The 20,806-nt window shown below is 42.5% G+C and overlaps 1 protein-coding gene across 2 annotated transcripts in view; it reads left to right on the top strand.

Annotated features, from left to right (window-relative positions):
- Positions 1 to 20,806, top strand: part of GUCY1B1 (guanylate cyclase 1 soluble subunit beta 1) — a 106,486-nt gene that overhangs the window by 7,232 nt on the left and 78,448 nt on the right. For both annotated transcript variants that reach the window (XM_068278881.1, XM_068278882.1), the window contains one exon: positions 19,074 to 19,174. In XM_068278881.1, the coding sequence (XP_068134982.1) occupies positions 19,074 to 19,174 (101 nt within the window). The remainder of the gene's footprint in view (positions 1 to 19,073; positions 19,175 to 20,806) is intronic.

The following is a 20,806-nucleotide window of genomic DNA, read 5'->3' as shown; positions in this document are numbered from 1 at the left end:
GGAGACTCCTAGTACAGGTTGCCGGAGGTGTCTCCCCAGTATAGGTAGTCAGTTATAGTTCCCACCCAGTATAGATAGCCAGAGGTATTTGTACCCGCTATTTTGCTGCGTAATAATGGAATTACGCTGGCATACGTGCAAGGGGAATGGAGCTACAGAGCGTGAGCTGGCGTTGGCTCTGACCCCGCTACTGATGGCAGGTCACCTCCTCACTTTAATGCGAGGAGATATAGACCCACCAGATCACCGTCGTCAATCCTTTTCCCCCCCCCACGTCCCCCCAGCACATCAGAAAAAATTAAGTATTTGTGGGGAACGTGGGTGAATGGTAAAATGGATTGGAAAGGGTTAAGTCCTCTGAGCCACATGCTCATCTTATAACAATGTGCCGTAGAATTGAGGATTGATGTAGGTATATAAGGCTTGATTCACAAAGCCGTGCTAACTGTTAGCACACTGGAGAAAAGCCCATTATCACGCCTAAACTCAGTTTAGGCGTGATAAAATAAACTCGCACGCAAAGTTTTGCGCAAGTTTACGAGCGCAATGCCATTAAACCCTATACGACGTTTTTCCTTCAAAGCGGTGCTAACCTACTTAGTGCAATGCTTATCACGCCCAAAAGTCTTTAGGCGTGCTAACTAGGTTAGCACCGCTTTGTGAATCAAGCCCATAGTGTAGTACACTCCGTGATCTCACATACCGTATATATCTTTCCTTATCCTGCTGGTTAAGCTGTACAGAAGGATATATACAGTGGTATCTATGTTGCAGTTCAGGTGGTCTGGTATATTGCTCTGAAGTTTATGAGATGAATGTCAATAATTGTCTCTGCAAAAAAGAATGTTAATGCACCGCACTTGAGCATTTTATCCACTGTAGGAAGCTTCATTTAAATCCCACATGACAGTCACTGCATTGTATAAGTAAAAGCTCTTAAAATCTACATGACTAAAGTGGAAAATTCTCCGATATACTGCTTAGTGGTCGTAAAACAGCTTACAGAGCTTTCCTTTTGTGTCATCATTTTATAAATGGCAGTTGAATCGTTTCTGTTTATCTGTGTGTCATTTTCCACAGGGAATCTTTAAAGTAATCTCGCTTCTTTCTTCAAGTGTGCGTATGGTCCATAGCTTTTGAGCTTGTAAGGAAAATACTCAATACTACCCACTATTTTTTTTAGTTGTCAGAATCATTAGATGTTGCTTCTTTACAACCATGGTAACAAAGCAGTGCTTGGTGTACAGAATGAACCTGAACCTCCATGTTGCAGTAAAAATGGCCATATACTGGCAGATGTTACATCTACATTTAGAAACTGAGAAGACTCTCTTCCATGCTGCTAGCCATCATCCACCATCTTTAATAAGCAGAATACCATTAAAAAATGTAAAAATTGTTCTGTTTCAAAATATGTATTTAAAGTTTTCCAGAATTTTCATCACATACAAAAAACACTGCATATCACAGAGATGAGACATATGAGCTGTAGCAATATGCACAAATCTACATATATAATCCTACACAGCTCCATATCTAGCACATGGTCTCAACTGAAAACAACCTGAGTAGGTCAGAGGAGAAGAATGAAAGTCTGCTGGGCAAAAATGCACAGCAACTAAGAGAAAGGAGAAAAGAAAAAGAGAGGAAAAAAGGGGAAAGAAAGGAGAAGATAAAAGAATAAAGAGAGGACCAGAAGGATCCAAGCACAACTAGGGTCTGCCTTCAAAGGAACCATTCTTGGCACACTAGGGGATACCCACAAATACACGCCAGGGATCCCAGATTTTATAAAATTTGTCAGCTCTGTCTTCTAAAATGCCAGCCATTCACTCATGTACCATAAACTCTGTCACTCTGCTCTTCATCTCTTGAAAAGAGACAAATAGGGTATGCCATGCTCACGCTATAGTCTGTTTCGCTGCAACAAATATAAAGTATGCTAACGTCCAAAGGTGGCTGTTAAGGGGTTTCAGTTTAAAGTGTAACATGGCTGACCAGGGGTCTTTTGTAACAGATTTGTTAAACAATGACTGAAACAGTTGAAATATTCTGGATCAAACATGACCATCAAGTGTACAATATATCCACCTTTAAAGAGAACCCGAGGTGTGTTTAAAGAATGTTATCTGCATACAGAGGCTGGATCTGCCTATACAGCCCATCCTCTGTTGCTATCCCAAACCCCACTAAGGTCCCCCTGCACTCTGCAATCCCTCATAAATCACAGCCATGCTGTGAGGCTGTGTTTGCATCTGTAGTGTCAGTCTCAGCTGCTCCCCTGCCTCCTGCATAGCTCCGGTCCCTGCCCCTGTCCCTTCCCTCCAATCAGCAGGGAGGGAAGGGATGCAGGCGGGGACCGGAGTTCTGCAGGAGGCGGGGAGAACAGCAGACTGACACTATAGAGATAAACACAGCCAGCTCTGACAAGCTGTTTGTCAGCAGCGTGGCTGTGATTTATGAGGGATTGCAGAGTGCAGGGGGACCTTAGGGGGGTTTGGGATAGCAACAGAGGCTGGGCTGTATAGGCAGATCCATCCTCTGTATGCAGATAATATTCTTCAAACCCACCTCGGGTTCTCTTTAAGGAAACATGAAGCAAAAGGAAGAAAATTAGCGTTATTTACCTGGGGCTTCGTCCAGCCCCTGGCAGCCTACATGTCCCTCGCCACAGCTCCGGTGGCCCCCGGTCCCCTCTGCTGCGAATGCCGACCTTGCCATACTGGCTGCCAGGAGCTGCAGGAAGCCCCGGGTAAGTAAAGCTCATTTTATTCCTTTTGCTTGATGTTTCTTTTAACACCACAGCCCCTAATACAAAGGCCTGTGTTTGTACCCGAAAGAGGTGATAACCTAGATGCCACCCAGTCCTAGCGAAGGGATACTTTAAAAGCTGACTCTAAAACGTTTGACTGGTACCAAGCCTAGTTGTTATCACTACAACAGCATTGCTGTCAGGCATTTTGCAGTGATGATTGTCACAGATTTCACAGTGTTAAAAATGGGTGGGTTCTTTTCCTTATGCATATTTGTCCATGTGGACTTGGTGTATTTACCTAAATTCCACTAACTCCATTTGGACTGATGAAGCCACTGAATTAGAGACAGGCTTTCAAACTCTTCTCCATTCTGTGAGAAAAAAAATAGATTGCCTATCCATCTCCATTGAAGAGAATTACCTCACTTCCTGTTAGTAAAGAAAGTGGGGGACCCCCCCCCCACCACCACCTAAAAAAAGGGTTTGAACACTTTCCCGTAGTGTTCAAAGCTAATATACTATTCTTGCCTGGAATTAGGCTTTCATTTTCAGCTGGTTAAAAATTAAGCATGCCTGTTATTTATACTTAAATCACTAAACAAGGAATACAATTTTCATATTAACCACTTTACCCCCGCCCGTACGAATTTCTCCGTCCCCTTTTCCATCCTTTCACCCCCAGGGACGGAGAAATCCGTACTTTCCGCACTCCCGCCGCTGCCCGCACTCCTGCTTGCTCTAGCGCGCACTCCCGCGGGTAAACACGCCGCCCACCGCTCGCCCGGAGATCAATGAACGGGAAAATCCATTCCCGTTCGTTGATCTAAGCCCCGCAATGATCCGCTGTTTTGCCGATAAGCAGCGCGATCATTGTGGAAAAAAAAAACGCACCCAGCCTCCAAGAGGTCGCATTAAACAAAAAGTTACTGTTGCCATCTTGTGGCCAAATAGTAAAGCTACACCCTAAAGCATTTTTCACATACAAATTCATTACTTATACACACAAAATTAACTCATTACCTCCCACACTCCCCATTTTTTTTTTTTGTAATAAAAAAAAAAATAAAAAATTTACAATTAAAAAAAATACATAAATAGTTACCTTAGGGACTGAACTTTTTACATTTTTATGTCAGGAGGGTACAACACTGTTACTTTATAAACTATGGGCTTGTAATTAGGGATGGACGCAAAACTGAAAAAAATGCACCTTTATTTCCAAATAAAATATTGGCACCAAACATTGTGATAGGGACATAATTTAAACGGTTTTATAACCGGGACAAATTGGCAAATACATTTCATGGGTTTTAATTACAGTAGCATGCATTATTTTAAAAACTATAATGGCCGAAAACTGAAAAATAATGAATTTTTTCCCACATTTTTTCCTATTTTCCCATTAAAACATATTTAGAATAAAATAATTCTTGGCATAATGTCCCACCTAAAGAAAGCCTAATTGGTGGCGGAAAAACAAGATATAGTTCATTTAATTGTGATAAGTAATGATAAAGTTATAGACGAATGAATGGAAGGAGCGCTGAAAGGTGAAAATTGCTCTGGTGCTCGAGGGGTAAAACCCCTCAGTGGTGAAGTGGTTAACAAGAAGACGATATGAGTTTGATTGCACTTCCACTATTTCATCAAGGTTTCTGCAGGTGGCAAGCACTGCATCTCAATGTTCTCGGTATTTACGTGCCTGCATTAAATTCCTGAATTTAAATTCCTTCAATTTAAAGTATTGCAAGTACAGTAAAAGTGTACCTGGGATGGATTAAACCTGGGTACCTGGGGCTTTCTCCAGCCCCCTTCAGGCCATGGGCACCCTCGCCGTCTCCCAGGGCCACCCAGATTGTGCGTCCCGGTACATTAGCTCAGCCATGCTTCGTCACCCATGCATGGCTTGCGCGAACAAAAGCCTGTTGTGTGGGATGGACAGTGGTAGAGTTTCAATATGATGCTCAAACATCCTTCGAGAGGCATTGCAACTGCATTTGTAGGTGATCATAAATCAACATTTCAGAGGAAGGCTTACATCGGGTTAGCAGCTGTGAATGGATTCATTTATTGGACAAAAACGATGATGCATTTCACAGGCCTTACTCGACTTCTTTAGGTCATTATAACAGTGTCTTTTCAGAGAAACACTCTGGGCTAGTAGCGCATGTGTCCAATAAATATATTTTAAAAATTCCATTCCTCACTCAAGGTAAGACCACTTATTGGGGCCGATTCACAAAGCCTTTCTGTTGAATTATCTCACCTTACTTACTTATTAACTCACAATTTATCTCTCCTTAAATTACTTAACTCATGATTTATCTCTAGTGTTTATAAGATCAAAAGTCTGAACACCATTGAAGTCACTTTATTCAGGTTGGCTGTTTGGGAGTTAGAAAGTCGCATGGTCAAATTGTACCTGAGCATTATCTCACATCTGCACAACTTAGCAATCCTTACCAGTCAAAATAGCTTGTGGAGCTCCAAACAAATTTACATTTTTATTTGGGATATTTACTATTCCTACGATTAAAAATTATCCCTATTTTGGCACTGTACTTTCCCTTTAAGGTGGACCTGCACTCTTGCACAGGACAGAAGGAAAACAGAGACATGCACCCTAGATGTATTAAGAGAGTTTAGCCTGTCTAATTCCCCGTCATCTGTTATCAATCACCAGTGTAATTTGATCTCTCAGCTGTGTCAGCTCAATAAATCTCCTCTGCTAGGCAGGGCAGCTAATTTATTGAGGCCATTCTCCTCCAGCTCCTGCGATGTGCGGTTCCCAAGTTTGAAAATTGGATGAGTGGTTATACCTGGCTTCATGTTGTCCAGATGTTTATTAAGAACATGTGTTAACTACCGTATATACTCGCATATAAGCCGACCCGCATATAAGCCGACCCCCCAACTTTTACCTAAAAAAACAGGGAAAAATGATTGACCCCTATATAAGCCGGGGGTAGGAAATGCTGGATTGGTGCAGGCCGCGTGATCCCCCCAGTGTGTCCCAGTATAGCTAGTATAGTGCCCAGTATGGGTAGGTAGTGCCTCAGTATAGCTAGTATAGTGCCCAGTATGGGTAGGTAGTGCCCCAGTATAGCTAGTAAAGTGCCCAGTATAGCTAGTATAGTGCCCAGTATAGCTAGTATAGTGCCCAGTATAGCCAGTATAGTGCCCAGTATAGCTAGTAGACTGCCCAGTATAGCCAGTAAAGTGCCCAGTATAGCAAGTATAGTGCCCAGTTTAGCCAGTATAGTGCCCAGTTTAGCCAGTATAGTGCCCAGTTTAGCCAGTATAATGCCCAGTATAGCCAGTAAAGTGTCCAGTATAGCAAGTATAGTGCCCAGTTTAGCCAGTATAGTGCCCAGTTTAGCCAGTATAATGCCCAGTATAGCCAGTAAAGTGTCCAGTATAGCAAGTATAGTGCCCAGTTTAGCCAGTATAGTGCCCAGTTTAGCCAGTATAGTGCCTAGTATAGCTAGTAAACTGCCCAGTATAGCCAGTAAAGTGTCCAGTATAGCAAGTATAGTGCCCAGTTTAGCCAGTATAGTGCCAAGTTTAGCCAGTATAATGCCCAGTATAGCTAGTAAACTGCCCAGTATAGCCAGTAAAGTGTCCAGTATAGCAAGTATAGTGCCCAGTTTAGCCAGTATAGTGCCCAGTTTAGCCAGTATAATGCCCAGTATAGCTAGTAAACTTCCCAGTATAGCCAGTAAAGTGTCCAGTTTAGCCAGATCCCCCGTCCGCCCGCCGCCCGCAGCTCCCTTCGCGGCCGCCGCTGCTATTACCTCTTCAGCCGGCGGCCGCTTCCTCTACTGCGGGTGCCCCTCTCGCTCTGCTCGCCGTGTATCACAGCAGCGCGCCCGGCGCTGCTGCTGTGACGAGGCAGGAGAGAGCGGTTCCCCTGGTAACGGCGACGCCGTTACCAGGGGAACCGCTCTCTCCTGCCTCGTCACAGCAGCAGCGCCGGGCGCGCTGCTGTGATACACGGCGAGCAGAGCGAGAGGGGCACCCGCAGTAGAGGAAGCGGCCGCCGGCTGAAGAGGTAATAGCAGCGGCGGCCGCGGAGGGTGGGAGCGAGCGGGAGGGAGGGAGCGGGCGGTCGGGGGGCGCCGCGGACCACCACCACCACAATAGAGACTCGCATACAAGCCGACCCCCCAACTTTTGACCCCCTTTTTGGGGGTCAAAAATTCGACTTGTATGCGAGTATATACGGTATACAGATTTGTCTCTATTTGTGGAGGCCTGATGAAGGGTCTATCCCGAAACAAGTCGACGTTGTCGCCTCAATGTGTACAACTGCACTAATCTTGATGTTAACAACTGATGCATTTTTGACATTCTTTGCTATGTAAAATGTTTCCTGACGGATATTTTTTATAAACATTTTTGCACAAGTGTTGTCTTCAATAAAAATCTTTTGTATTTTTGCATATAAATTCTTCAAGTTTCTTCAGTTTTTTGCTATATATATCCTTTTACTAGTATACAACTAATTTGTTAACACAGGATGTTTACAATAGGTCTGCTTCCATAAAAGTAAGACACACTGCAGCTTCATTGCAGGATTTTTATCAGCTGTAACTAAGAAATGTTTGACTTCAAAGGTTATTATGCTGATGCGTATCTTTTACAGCAGAGAGGAAGTTCTTAGTTCAGGTCCGCTTTAATGCTAGCTATATTTAACTTTAAAGGACTTACGAGGCGAATTTTAGAAAAAATGTTAGTTACCTTATTGCAATATCAGACCTCAGGGCAGACGATCAGTGCTTCCCCTGTCAGTATCAAGGGCTCTATTATCTAAATCCAGGGTTCATTACAGGCCCCGACCCTCTGCAGGGTCGCCTGAACTGAAGAGATATGAATTGCCGCTTTAAACAGCAATGTGAGTTATACTCGTGGCCGCCACATAGCGGCTCCCTCCCCCGCTGTGAGCCGCTGCTAGGAGGGAGCCGCTGCTAGGAGGGAGCCGCTGCTATAGTAGGCAGCCCTGCCGGTATCATTTATTCACACGCCGCGGCCTCCCTTCCCCCACCCGCCGAGCAGCCAGCACATCTACCCCCTTTTGCGGAGGAATTCTGGACGCCGTCACTGAAGAAGAGCCGCTGGCTCATATTGAGCAGAGACTCACTGAGGAACCGCTGGTGAGCCGGCTCACGTACGAGCGGAGTGCGAATAACAAAGAACCGCTGGTGAATCAGAATCTGATTCTGATTCACCAGCGGTTCTTTGTTATTCGCACTCCGCTCGTACGTGAGCCGGCTCACCAGCGGTTCCTCAGTGAGTCTCTGCTCAATATGAGCCAGCGGCTCTTCTTCAGTGACGGCGTCCAGAATTCCTCCGCAAAAGGGGGTAGATGTGCTGGCTGCTCGGCGGGTGGGGGAAGGGAGGCCGCGGCGTGTGAATAAATGATACCGGCAGGGCTGCCTACTATAGCAGCGGCTCCCTCCTAGCAGCGGCTCCCTCCTAGCAGCGGCTCACAGCTGGGGAAGGAGCCGCTATGTGGCGGCCACGAGTATAACTCACATTGCTGTTTAAAGCGGCAATTCATATCTCTTCAGTTCAGGCGACCCTGCAGAGGGTCGGGGCCTGTAATGAACCCTGGATTTAGATAACAGAGCCCTTGATACTGACAGGGGAAGCACTGATCGTCTGCCCTGAGGTCTGATATTGCAATAAGGTAACTAACATTTTTTCTAAAATTCGCCTCGTAAGTCCTTTAAGGGCCTTTCATGTAGGCAATTACATTATCATTATTATTGATTTATAAAGCGTCAACATATTCTGTGGTGCTGTACAAAGTAAAAAACAAACATAGGGTACACAGGCCTGGGCCAGGGTGAGGCATGTTCCTCAGGCAGGGGAAGTGGGGGGGGGGGGCGGCACCCGCCAGCCCATGGGTGAAAGGGGCCGCTGAGCTGGAGGGGGTAACAGCCAGGAAGGGGAAGCAGCGGCGGGCACAGCGATGGGGAGGGGGTCAGATCCCCCCTCCCTCACCTGGGGCTCCACCGACCGCGCTTCCCCACCAACTACTTTGTCTGCATTTAAGTAACTAGCGCAGCGAGAGGGCCGGGGAAGCGATTACTCACCTTCCTTCTTCCGCTCCAGTGTGGCCAGTGGGTGGCATTGCAGGAAGTGACAAGAGCGGTGGAACGCAATGCTGGAACAGAAGAAGGGTTCCCCGGCCCGCTTGCTGCGCTAATGACTTAAATGCAGGAAAAACAGCTGCAGGGGAAGCGCGGTCGGGGGAGCACCATGTGAAGGAGGGGTTTCCGTCCCCCCTCCCCACCGATGTGCCCGCCGCTGCTCCCCCTTCCTGGTTGTTACCCCCTCCAGGTTACCTGTACTGGGGGCACTGTTACTATCTATGGGGTGGGGGGGAGGGGCGGCATCCTCACAAGTTTGCCTCGGGCTGCAAAAAGTCTAGAACCAGCCCTGGGGGTACATAATAAAACAGACAAATGGTATACACCAATATACAAAATACAGAATTGGTAATTACAGTGACAAGAGTAACATGATGAATAAAACGTATCATGAATTCCAGGACACAAAAGGGTGAGAGAACCCCATGAAAATACATGAATGAATGTAAGGCTACATAAACTGCTAAAGAATACACTGGTACTAAATTAACTGATAGAAATCTTTAAAATGTTTCTGGTAAAGAACTGGAAAATGTTTAGACGTCACTTAGGTAACTGATGAGGATACTAATAATTCAAAACATCATAAATTATAAAACTCCAGTGTCTCCAAGTATAAAAATAGACAAAGGAAAAATATCTGTGAAATATTCACACACAACTCTCTAAATAATTAACTAAGTTGACTGCTTTGATTTATGCAAGCTGAAGCATGCCAGAAAAACGTGTTTAGTCTCTAAAAGTGTCAAACCATATATAGTACAAAAATGTGGTTTTGTTCAAGTGCTGCCTAACTATACAGTAGTAAGCACTTACTAGAAACCTTAAATAAACCTTTTACTTGATACCATCCCTGCCATTATTTACATACCTAAATAACATCATTGTAACCACTCTGCATCTAGACCTTGTTGTTTCCTCCATATGGACCAGAGCGGTTTTGATGTTTTAGCTATGTACCTATTTAATCAGCAGTAACATTATACTAATATATATATATATATATATATATATATATATATATATATATATATATATATATATATATATATACTGTATATATGTGTGTGTGTGTGTATACAGTAGGTATATATATATATATATATATATATACTTTTTTTATTTACTATTTATATAACGCTAACATCTTCCGTAGCACTGTACATAGTACAAAACAAATAGTGGGTAACATAGATGCATGGGAAGTTCAAAACGCTTTACAGTCAGGTCATCCAGCAATGCAAGTACAAAAACATACCTGTAGTTGATGTGCAGTTTGAGACATTACCAATAGGAGGAGGTCCCTGCCCTTGTGAGCTTACAATACCAGATGTTGGCATAGTTTCTTAGTTTTTTTTCAAGAAAAAGTATACTTTTATTGGGTGGTACTTTTTCCCCAAGAATATGGTTCTTTTGAAAAAACACAAAGAAACTGGCAATGTTAAGGATCATAGTGCAGCTATTGAAAGACACATCAAGCTTATTATTATCTGAAGATGTCCAGTAGTGCCATCAGCTCCAAATGTCAGAAACCAGTGGAACCCAGATACATTCACCTACTGTCCGGAGAAGTCTGACCAGAAGTGGTCTTCATGGAAGAGTTGCAGCCAAAAAGCCATACCTCCGACGTGGAGAAAGGTCCAAGCAACTCAAGTATGCATGAAAACAGAGACTGAGGTGCAGAAAAATGGCAATGTACAAACGTACAGCCAAAGTCATTAAGAAAAGATCTTTAGGGAAGAGAAGAAGTAGTCCTGGAAGTAATGGTATGGCCTCTAGAGAGTCTTGATCTCAACATCATTTAGTGTGTCTGGGATTACATTAACCACCCTGGCGTTCTGATTAAATCGCCAGGGTGGCTGCGGGAGGGTTTTTTTTTAAATAAAAAAAAAACTATTTCATGCAGCCAACTGAAAGTTGGCTGCATGAATGCCCACTAGAGGGCGCTCCGGAGGCGATCTTCCGATCGCCTCCGGCGCCCAGAATAAACAAGGAAGGCCGCAATGAGCGGCCTTCCTTGTTTTGCTTATATCGTCGCCATAGCGACGAGCGGAGTGACGTCATCGACGTCAGCCGACGTCGTGACGTCAGCCGCCTCCGATCCAGCCCTTAGCGCTGGCCGGAACTTTTTGTTCCGGCTGCGCAGGGCTCAGGCGGCTAGGGGGGCCCTCTTTCGCCGCTGCTCGCGGCGAATCGCCGCAGAGCGGCGGCGATCAGGCAGCACACGCGGCTGGCAAAGTGCCGGCTGCGTGTGCTGCTTTTTATTTCATCAAAATCGGCCCAGCAGGGCCTGAGCGGCAGCCGCTGGCGGTGTTGGACGAGCTGAGCTCGTCCAGACCGCTCAGCTGGTTAAGAGACAGAAGAATGTGAGAAAGCCTACATCCACAGATCTGTGGTTAATTCTCCAAGATGATTGGAACAACCTACCAACCAAGTTCCTTCAAAAACTGATGTTGTTTTGAAGGCAATGTAACCTAGATTCATGTACTTTTATGTTATCTACATTATTTGGATCCAACCATAATCTGTTATAATTATGGCCACCCACCTGGGGCCCCTTGATTTATTCTACAGATCCAGATAGATGCGCTATAAAACTCAGTTGTGGTACAACTCGGAATCACTGTGCCTGCAGCCCACCTCCACTCCCATGAATATGGCACAGTGATTTTGGTTTGTACCATAACTGAGTAGTATTGCACATCTGACTGGATATGAATGCAAACCGTGGTTTGCATTGGATGGCGCCCGCTCTCTGTTTTGTTGCATAGCATATTTTCCCTTTCTTTAACTACTCAGCTAGAACACACCGATCTGGACATACAAAGACTATACATGGTTAGATCATTCACAATCTTTCTCATATTCCTTTATTATATGTTAGTGTCACACTAGCCACCCTTTGCCTTGTGATTTCACAGACTCCAGAAGTTGATATATTTAAAAATATGTGAATATTTGGCAGACTCTTCTATAACTTGTCATATCATCATTAAATGAATGTTTATTTTAGGAATTTGAGTGGGAAAAAAAAACCACAGAAGAAGCTGGAAACAAGAAAACTGATAAGCCTGCTTTTTGTAGGGTCAAGTGCTGACAGCACATTAAGTTGTAAACATCTCCTTGTGACATATATGTATGCACAGTTTTATATGTAAAACCTCAAACTACCGTATATTCCGGCGTATAAGACGACTGGGCGTATAAGACGACCCCCAACTTTTTCAGTTAAAATATAGAGTTTGGGATATACTCATTGTATAAGATTACCCCTCTTCCAACGTACACCAAATAAAAAAAAAAAAATCATATACTGGTGCTGTACTGTATGTGGTACCCAGTATATAACAGTATATAGTCAATTGACTGGTTGGATTGGTCAACTCTTCCTGCTTATCAGAGCGGTATGGAAGAATACATCACGCTGTGCCTATAAAATACGCCTCTTTCACCCTTCTGGCCCACCCTTGTGTCCTAATTACCTCCCTCTCAGATCTTGCACATGTGCGCCTGCGCCGCTTCACTACAGTCCTCAGCAGTGAGATCTGAGAGACGGTAACAAGATAGGGCATATCACCCGGTATTAATGATACCCGGTGTATAAGACGACCCCCAACTTTTCAGAAGATTTTCAAGGGTTAAAAAGTAGTCTTATACGCAGGAATATACAGTATATCCTTGATACAGAAATGCGGTTTTCTTCCTGTGGATAACGGCTTCTCTTCGAGGTCATATATATTACTTTGATCACCATTCAAATAAACAAATGTTATGTGCCATACAATTCTATACCTTATCCCAATTCCTCATTTACTCTACAGACGTACCAGCATAGTGTTTTCTTTTAAAAGAAGTGCATACATTTAACAAAAATGAATGTTCTTAAAATATTGTTATACTTGTTGCACGGCACAATGCCACATGTCCCACATATATCATCTATGCATATTTCCGTATACATCATATGAAAGATCCCTTCTGAAACTTCTGTTCTTCTTAAATGGGGTTGAAATTCATATTCTAGACCAAAATGGGCTGAATTGGAAAAGAGGCTTTATCTGTATAAAAAATAAGCTACTGAATATTGGAGACCAGTGGTGCTTGGAGCCAATGACCTCATGGACTCTGTGACAATAGTACCCTCTGTATCCCCAAGCACAAGGCTAAAAAAACAAAATGCATGTCTTAAAATTGCTTTGGGCTGTTTCACATCAAAAAGCGCTTTGCGATTAGTGGTTTTGGATCGACGTCATAATGATTTTCACAGCACTTTTGCTTTTTTATACTTTTTACAAACTCAACCGTCACTGAAAAAAAAATGATACTTGCAGTGCTTTTGTGATGAAAAAAAAAAATCTTTCCAGTTTGAAATAGCCAATTTAATTACCTTAACCAGGCGCTTTTCAAAGCACTAGTGATTGGAAAATCACTGAAAAACTTGGTTTTCATTTTTAATTTTAGAACCATTTGTATGTACTGTAGCACAATAAAGGTAAAAGCTACACCACAGAGGTGTTTTACTAAGTGAGTTGTGCCGTGTAGAGCATTGGAGTTTCCCTGTCTTCACTTCAAATTTCCCTATGGGCTAATGGATATTTTAGGTGATTCATGGCAGTTTGCCGCCCAGTCACTTTGGCGAAAAGTGACCCGAATGACGCCTCACCCTGCTACTGCTGAAATTTGGTGCGGTGTTAATTACTATTGCCACTCTGCGTCGTAGCAACTCGGAGGGAGAAGCACTTTGGGGTCCGGCAATCCCCAGAACCCCAAATTACTGCTGCGCAGGTCACACACTATATCATTGTAGTTATAGTGGCATCCAATTTAGGCGCTACACGGCGCGTGCTCTGCGCCAAAAAGTCCTTCCTCGATTTTAAGGGACAGAGCGTAACATTCTTTACTCTATGATGATAGTTATTGGCAGATCCCAAGTGTTATGTCTGACTTTTCTGGAGATATGCACAGATTGCTTTTATTTATAAAAGTGGTTTTCAGTTTAACTGATCAGGACTTTTATAAGCGCACACCAGTTTACAGTAATTATTTTGGCCAATAAGTTGAGAGCAGTGTTTTTTTCCCCCCAAATTTCCACATTCATAAGTAATACTTGTCAGTGGTTTGTGTGCTTATACTACTGAGGGCTAGTGCACACCAAAAATCGCTAGCGTAATCGCAAGTGCTTAGCGTTTTTTGAAGCGATTTTTAAAAGCGATTCCAGGCATGTGCCTAGTGATTTTCTATTTATGCCTAGCGATTTTTTGGAGAGATTTGTGTAGTGATTTTATCCTTCTTCTACACTTTGACCTGGAAGGGATCAGCTTTTGTAAAAAAACGCTATGAAAATCGCTCTTTTCCTCTTTTCCTATACTTAACATTGAGGCATAATCACCTCAAAAATGCAGCAGGACCCGCATTTGCTCTAAGAAGAGCTCTCGGTGTGCACCAGCCCTAAAAGAAGTAATGTGAATGCCTGGTGAATGAAGCTGTGGCTTGCCTCTGTGTTATTATAATTGCGGTAGGCGATCAGAACATTGATTGACACCCTATAAAATCAGATCTCTATAAACATCCGATAGAACAAACTAAAAAACTGATTAACCAAATGGTGATATATTATCAGATCACCTTTTCTTTACAAATAGGTTATTCGCTGTTTACTGGGAATCCCTCCAAACTCCACGCCTTATTTTTTATGAGGTCTTTCTGTACTATATTTTATTACAAGCTTTTCTCAGGAATACAGAATTGGAGATGCTTTGCATGCTTCAGTTAATTCATCACAGCCAGTTTTATCCAAAACAGCCAGGAAAACAATTATTAAACTAATAAGTTTTTTTTATTAGATTCTTTTGTTATAGAAGAACTGTATTTTACATAGTTACATAGTTACATAGTTATTTTGGTTGAAAAAAGACATACGTCCATCGAGTTCAACCAGTATAAAGTACAACACCAGCCTGCTCCCTCACATATCCCTGTTGATCCAGAGGAAGGCGAAAAAACCCTTACAAGGCATGGTCCAATTAGCCCCTAAAGGGAAAAATTCCTTCCCGACTCCAGATGGCAATCAGATAAAATCCCTGGATCAACATCATTAGGCATTACCTAGCAATTGTAGCCATGGATGTCTTTCAATGCAAGAAAAGCATCTAAGCCCCCTTTAAATGCAGGTATAGAGTTTGCCATAACGACTTCCTGTGGCAATGCATTCCACATCTTAATCACTCTAACTGTAAAGAACCCTTTCCTAAATAAATGGCTAAAACGTTTTTCCTCCATGCGCAGATCATGTCCTCTAGTCCTTTGAGAAGCTCATCCGCCAAGGTATTATATTGCCCTCTGATGTATTTATACATGTTAATTAGATCCCCTCTAAGGCGTCTTTTCTCTAGACTAAATAAACCCAGTTTATCTAACCTTTCTCGATAAGTGAGACCTTCCATCCCACGCATCAATTTTGTTGCTCGTCTCTGCACCTGCTCTAAAACTGCAATATCTTTTTTGTAATGTGGTGCCCAGAACTGAATTCCATATTCCAGATGTGGCCTTACTAGAGAGTTAAAAAGGGGCAATATTATGCTAGCATCTCGAGTTTTTATTTCCCTTTTAATGCATCCCAAAATTTTGTTAGCTTTAGCTGCAGCTGCCTGGCATTGAGTACGATTATTTAACTTGTTGTCAATGAGTACTCCTAAGTCCTTCTCCAAGTTTGATGTCCCCAACTGTATCCCATTTATTTTGTATGGTGCTAGACCATTAGGACGTCCAAAATGCATGACCTTACATTTGTCAACATTGAATTTCATCTGCCATGTATGTGCCCATATAGCCATCCTATCCAGATCCTGTTGCAATATGACACTATCTTCCTGAGAGTTGATGATTCTGCACAATTTTGTATCATCTGCAAAAATAGCAACATTGCTCACTACTGCATCTACTAGGTCATTAATAAATAAATTGAAGAGCACTGGACCCAGAACAGACCCCTGTGGGACCCCACTGCTAACAGTCTCCCATTTTGAGTACGATCCATTGACCACAACTCTTTGTTTTCTGTCCATTAGCCAGTTCCCTATCCATGAACACAGACTCTTCCCCAGTCCTTGCATCCTCAACTTTTGCACCAGACTTCTGTGGGGAACAGTGTCGAAGGCCTTTGCAAAGTCCAAGTATATCACATCTACAGCATTCCCAATATCCATATTAGCATTCACTACCTCATAAAAGCTGAGCATGTTAGTCAAACAGGACCTGTCTTTAGTAAACCCATGTTGATGCTGAGAAATAAGATTATTTTCTACTATGAAGTCATGTATAGTATCTCTTAGTAACCCCTCAAATAGTTTGCATACAACTGATGTTAAACTTACAGGTCTATAATTTCCTGGATCAGATTTTTTGCCCTTCTTAAATAATGGGAAAACGTGGGCTGTACGCCAAACCACTGGGACTCTGCCAGTTGCAAGAGAGTCACAAAAGATAAGATAAAGGGGTTTATCTATAACTGAACTTAATTCCCTTAGGACCCGAGGATGCATGCCATCCGGGCCAGGTGCCTTGTCTATTTTTAATTTATTTAGTCTTGCCTTCACTTCTTCCTGCGTTAAGTATTTAATATTACAGTTAGACGATTGAGACTCTTCCGCCTCTATAGTTTGCAACAGTGCTGTTTCTTTTGTGAAGACAGAAGCAAAGAAAGCATTTAATAACTCTGCCTTACCTTGGTCATCCACCATTGAGTTCCCATCCTCATCCTTTAGGAGTCCTATAAAGTCAACCTTTCTTTTTTTAGAGTTAATGTACTTGTAAAACTTTTTTGGGTTAGATTTGATATCCTTAGCGATTTGTTTTTCAGCTTCAATCTTTGCCTGCCTAATTTCTTTTTTACAATTTTTATTGCACTCCTTATAATTGCTTAGTGCAGCCTCGGTCCCCTCCTGTTTTAAGACCTTATAGGCATTCTTTTTCCTCTTCATTTTATCTTTAACCTTTCTATTCATCCATAGAGGCCTTTTTTTATTCCTAGACATTTTGTTTCAATATGGGATATACATACTACAGTATTGATTATTGATTGAGTATAAGTTTAAAAGCTTGACATTTCCCTTCAGTGTCTTCCCCTTGTAGTACATTATCCCAGTTCACCAAACTTAGTGCCTGCCTAATTTGAGTGAACTTTGCTTTTCTAAAATTCATAGTTTTAGTGGTCCCGCTGCCCCGTGGCCTATCAGTCACCAGATCAAACGTTATCATGTTGTGATCACTATTTCCCAAATGTTCTTGAACCTGCACATTTGATACATTATCTGGTCTATTAGAAATGATCAGATCCAGTAACGCATTCCCCCTAGTTGGTTCAGTTACCATTTGAGTCAAGTAATTGTCCTGTAGTGCTGCCAGAAATCTGCTGCTTTTACCAGAATGGGTTGCCTCAATACTCCAGTCAATGTCTGGAAAGTTGAAGTCGCCCATAATTATGACCTCATTTTTACCTGCAGCTTTTTCAATCTGCTGTAGTAATCGCAGTTCTGCAGCTTCATTAATAAGAGGTGGCCTGTAGCATACCCCAATAAGCAATTGGCAACGTTTATTTCCACCATGAATATTTACCCAAACGGACTCCACATCTTCGCAATCTTCCTCCATCTTATCGTTGAGGACAGCTGTAAGAGAATTCTTAACAAAGAGACAAACCCCTCCACCTTTTTTCCCAATTCTATCCCTCCTAAACACATTGTATCCTTTTAAATTAGCTATCCAGTCATGGCTTTCATCCATCTATGTCTCGGTTATTCCCACAATGTCATAGCCTTTGTCATTCAGAATGAACTCTAGTTCGTCTATTTTATTTGCAAGGCTCCGAGCATTGGTTACCATGCACTTTATATTTTTACCACCACATTTACCAATTTTGTTTACATGAAATGGGCTACTTGAATTTTTACCAACCTCCTTAATCTTTACACTGTCCCCACCCCCCTCTCCACCCTCCATAATGATAGGTTCCCACTGTCTTTTTACCTCATCTTGTCTACGTATTGAGACTTTATCCTCCCGCCTCCCCCCAGATCCTAGTTTAAAATCTCCTCCAACCGTTTAGCCATCTTCTCCCCCAATGCAGCTGCACCCTTCCCCATTAAGGTGCAGCCCATCCCTGCTGTAGAACCTGTAGCCGACTGCAAAGTCTGCCCAGTTCTCCAGGAACCCAAACCCTTCCTTCCTACACCAATTTCTCAGCCACTTATTTAACTCCCTAAGCTCCCTCTGTCTCTCAGATGTGGCACTGGCAGTATTTCAGAAAACACCACCTTGGAGGTCCTTGCTTTAAGTTTATCTCCAAGTACCTGAAAATCATTTTTGAGGACCTTCCATCTCCCACTAACTTTGTCATTGGTGCCAATGTGTACCATGACAGCCGGGTCTTCCCCAGCCCCACCCAGTAATCTGTCAATTCTTTCCGCTACATGCCGAACCCGAGCACCCGGGAGGCAACAGACTGTACGGCATTCGCGGTTTCTTCGACAGATTACCCTATCTGTGCGCCTACTAATTGAATCCCCTACCACCAGTACCTGTCTAGCCTTAGTTGCACTCCTATTCCCTTTCTCGTTACAGCAGTCTGCCCCTTGGTTGCTAAGGAGCACATCCTGCTGCAGCATTGCTACTCCTGAATCATCCTCCCCAATATTACGCAAACAAGCATACTTATTAGTGAGGGACAACTCGGGACTAGCCTCCCTGCCACTTTTTCCCCTACCCCTATTTTAAACAATGTAATGAATACAATTGCCCATTTCTTTTACAATATACATTTGTAAAGGATTTAGTCAATGTTTGCCCATTGTATTATCTTTCCTCATCCTGATTCACATTCTGAAATTTACCACAGGTGCCGACATCTTTGGTCCTGTCAGGTGATTTGTGCGGAATGTTTGGTTACTGAGAGTTCCAAAGCAAGTGCAACATATACCTGGTCTGAATTCCACATAGCTAAACAGCCTAGTCTAAACCTCACTGGGAGGGAGGGGCAACATTTAGTATTCAGCAATATATAGCTACAGGAACTGAAAATAACTGTAAAAGTGGGTATCCTGAACAATTTACTGCATTCAACTGCATGTCACTACAGTGCCTCTTTAACTTTTCCATTATATTTTTAGGAGAGAAGCACAGCTTGATGAAGAAGGACAATTCTTAGTCAGGATTATTTACGATGATGCTAAAACATATGATCTTGTATCGGCGGCAAGCAAAGTGCTCAGTAAGTAAAAAAGTGTACTCTTGTGAAACTTTGATAACTGTTTCAGGAAGTTAGAAAGGAAGAGCATGTTATCTGCTTGATGGTGTAAGTCTATTTTCATTGTGTGTCTTTAACAAAGTTTAAACTTATTTTAGGCGTGTTATTTATATTTCTAATTTCTTTCCATGTAGGAAGCCTTTACACTGGAGAAAAATGTATGAAACTGTAGAGTCAGAGTCTAGTATGTATTTCATAAAGCAATTATGCCAATCAGATCAAATTGCAAGTTAGTAATACAATCTAAAAAGTTACTGTAGGATTAAAAAAATGAATTACAATATACAAATGAAGCGATACCTCTCTGCAGTTTTGTTTCATAATAAGGAAACATTATAGAAATTGTTTTAACATATTTAACTAAACTATAAAATGGCACATGTGACAATGGCATGAATCATTTTTCACATAAGGAAAAGAAAAATAATTAGAGACTATAGAGCCAAAATTAGACATTAGATGAATTCCCTTCCGGTGAAAAGTTATAAAGACCTGATGGGTCTTTATCTTTCAAGTCTCCCCCCGATCCCTGGAAGCGATGACTTCTAGCACATAGCCACGCTCCCTTAAAGTTGAGTGCTGTGGCTCTTCCGTGGCCCTCTGTATCTCCCGTACAAAGAGTGCCATGGCACTTGTCTACAAGGAAGCAGGGCTACACCATGAAAGCAGGCGCTTCCAGCGGCCATGGGGTGATTTGAAAGATAAATACCCAGCAAGTTATTATAATTTTTTACCTAAAGGTGATCCATCCAATTTCTAATTTTATAAAAACTATACAAACAAACAGCACTCTCAAGAGACAAGAACTAAATCACTTAAACAATGCTGCTGGAGTCTGCTAGCCCTTTTTATATTTGTTGGATTAGTTTGAAAAGCAGCGCAATAGATGGTAAAAGCACCATGTGCTTGACCACTTGGGTGTTCCCACTACTATAACAATTGAAGGCTTACCATCTAATCTTCTTTTCTTTGTCAAGCTTTGTCGACCCAGGGAGGAATGGGCTGCCCCTGATGTAATGAATACAAGTTATGCACGCCCCCTCCAGGCTCTGTGTGCTTTGTTTACTCCTCTTAGTTTGAGGCTGAGGGGGAAGGGAGCTGCCTGTGACATACTGAGAAACTGTGAGAATCCCAGACTGGAGTGCAGATAATTCACTATGTAATATATATATATATATACATATATATATATATATATATATATATATATATATATATATACAAAAATCACTTCCTGGTTGGCGGACCTGCCTTTTGTTTGTAAACACTAAAACTGGCGATTAAAAGCCAGGATCGCGGCGGGGATCGGTGGAAATGGCAAAGAGGGATCCAGGAGATTATGGTGACTCGATTGGTATGTTTTTTATTGTGCAAATGGGACAGTACAAATTCTCTTTAAGGGCTCTTAAAATCAAGTACAGTATTATAAACAGTAGTTTTAATTACAATATTCCATAAATAATCCAATGTAACAAATACATTAAAAAGAATTATATGCAAGTCGTGCACACTGGATTGGTGGCAGACTCTACTGAGCATACCCAATAAGATGCGGCCATAATAGAAAACTATAAACAGCAGCATGAAGCTACCTGA

Source organism: Hyperolius riggenbachi, chromosome 1 (assembly GCF_040937935.1).
Source record: "Hyperolius riggenbachi isolate aHypRig1 chromosome 1, aHypRig1.pri, whole genome shotgun sequence".
NCBI lineage: Eukaryota > Metazoa > Chordata > Amphibia > Anura > Hyperoliidae > Hyperolius > Hyperolius riggenbachi.
The sequence above is the reverse complement of the archived record's forward strand: the minus strand, read 5'-3'. Positions and strand labels throughout refer to the sequence as shown.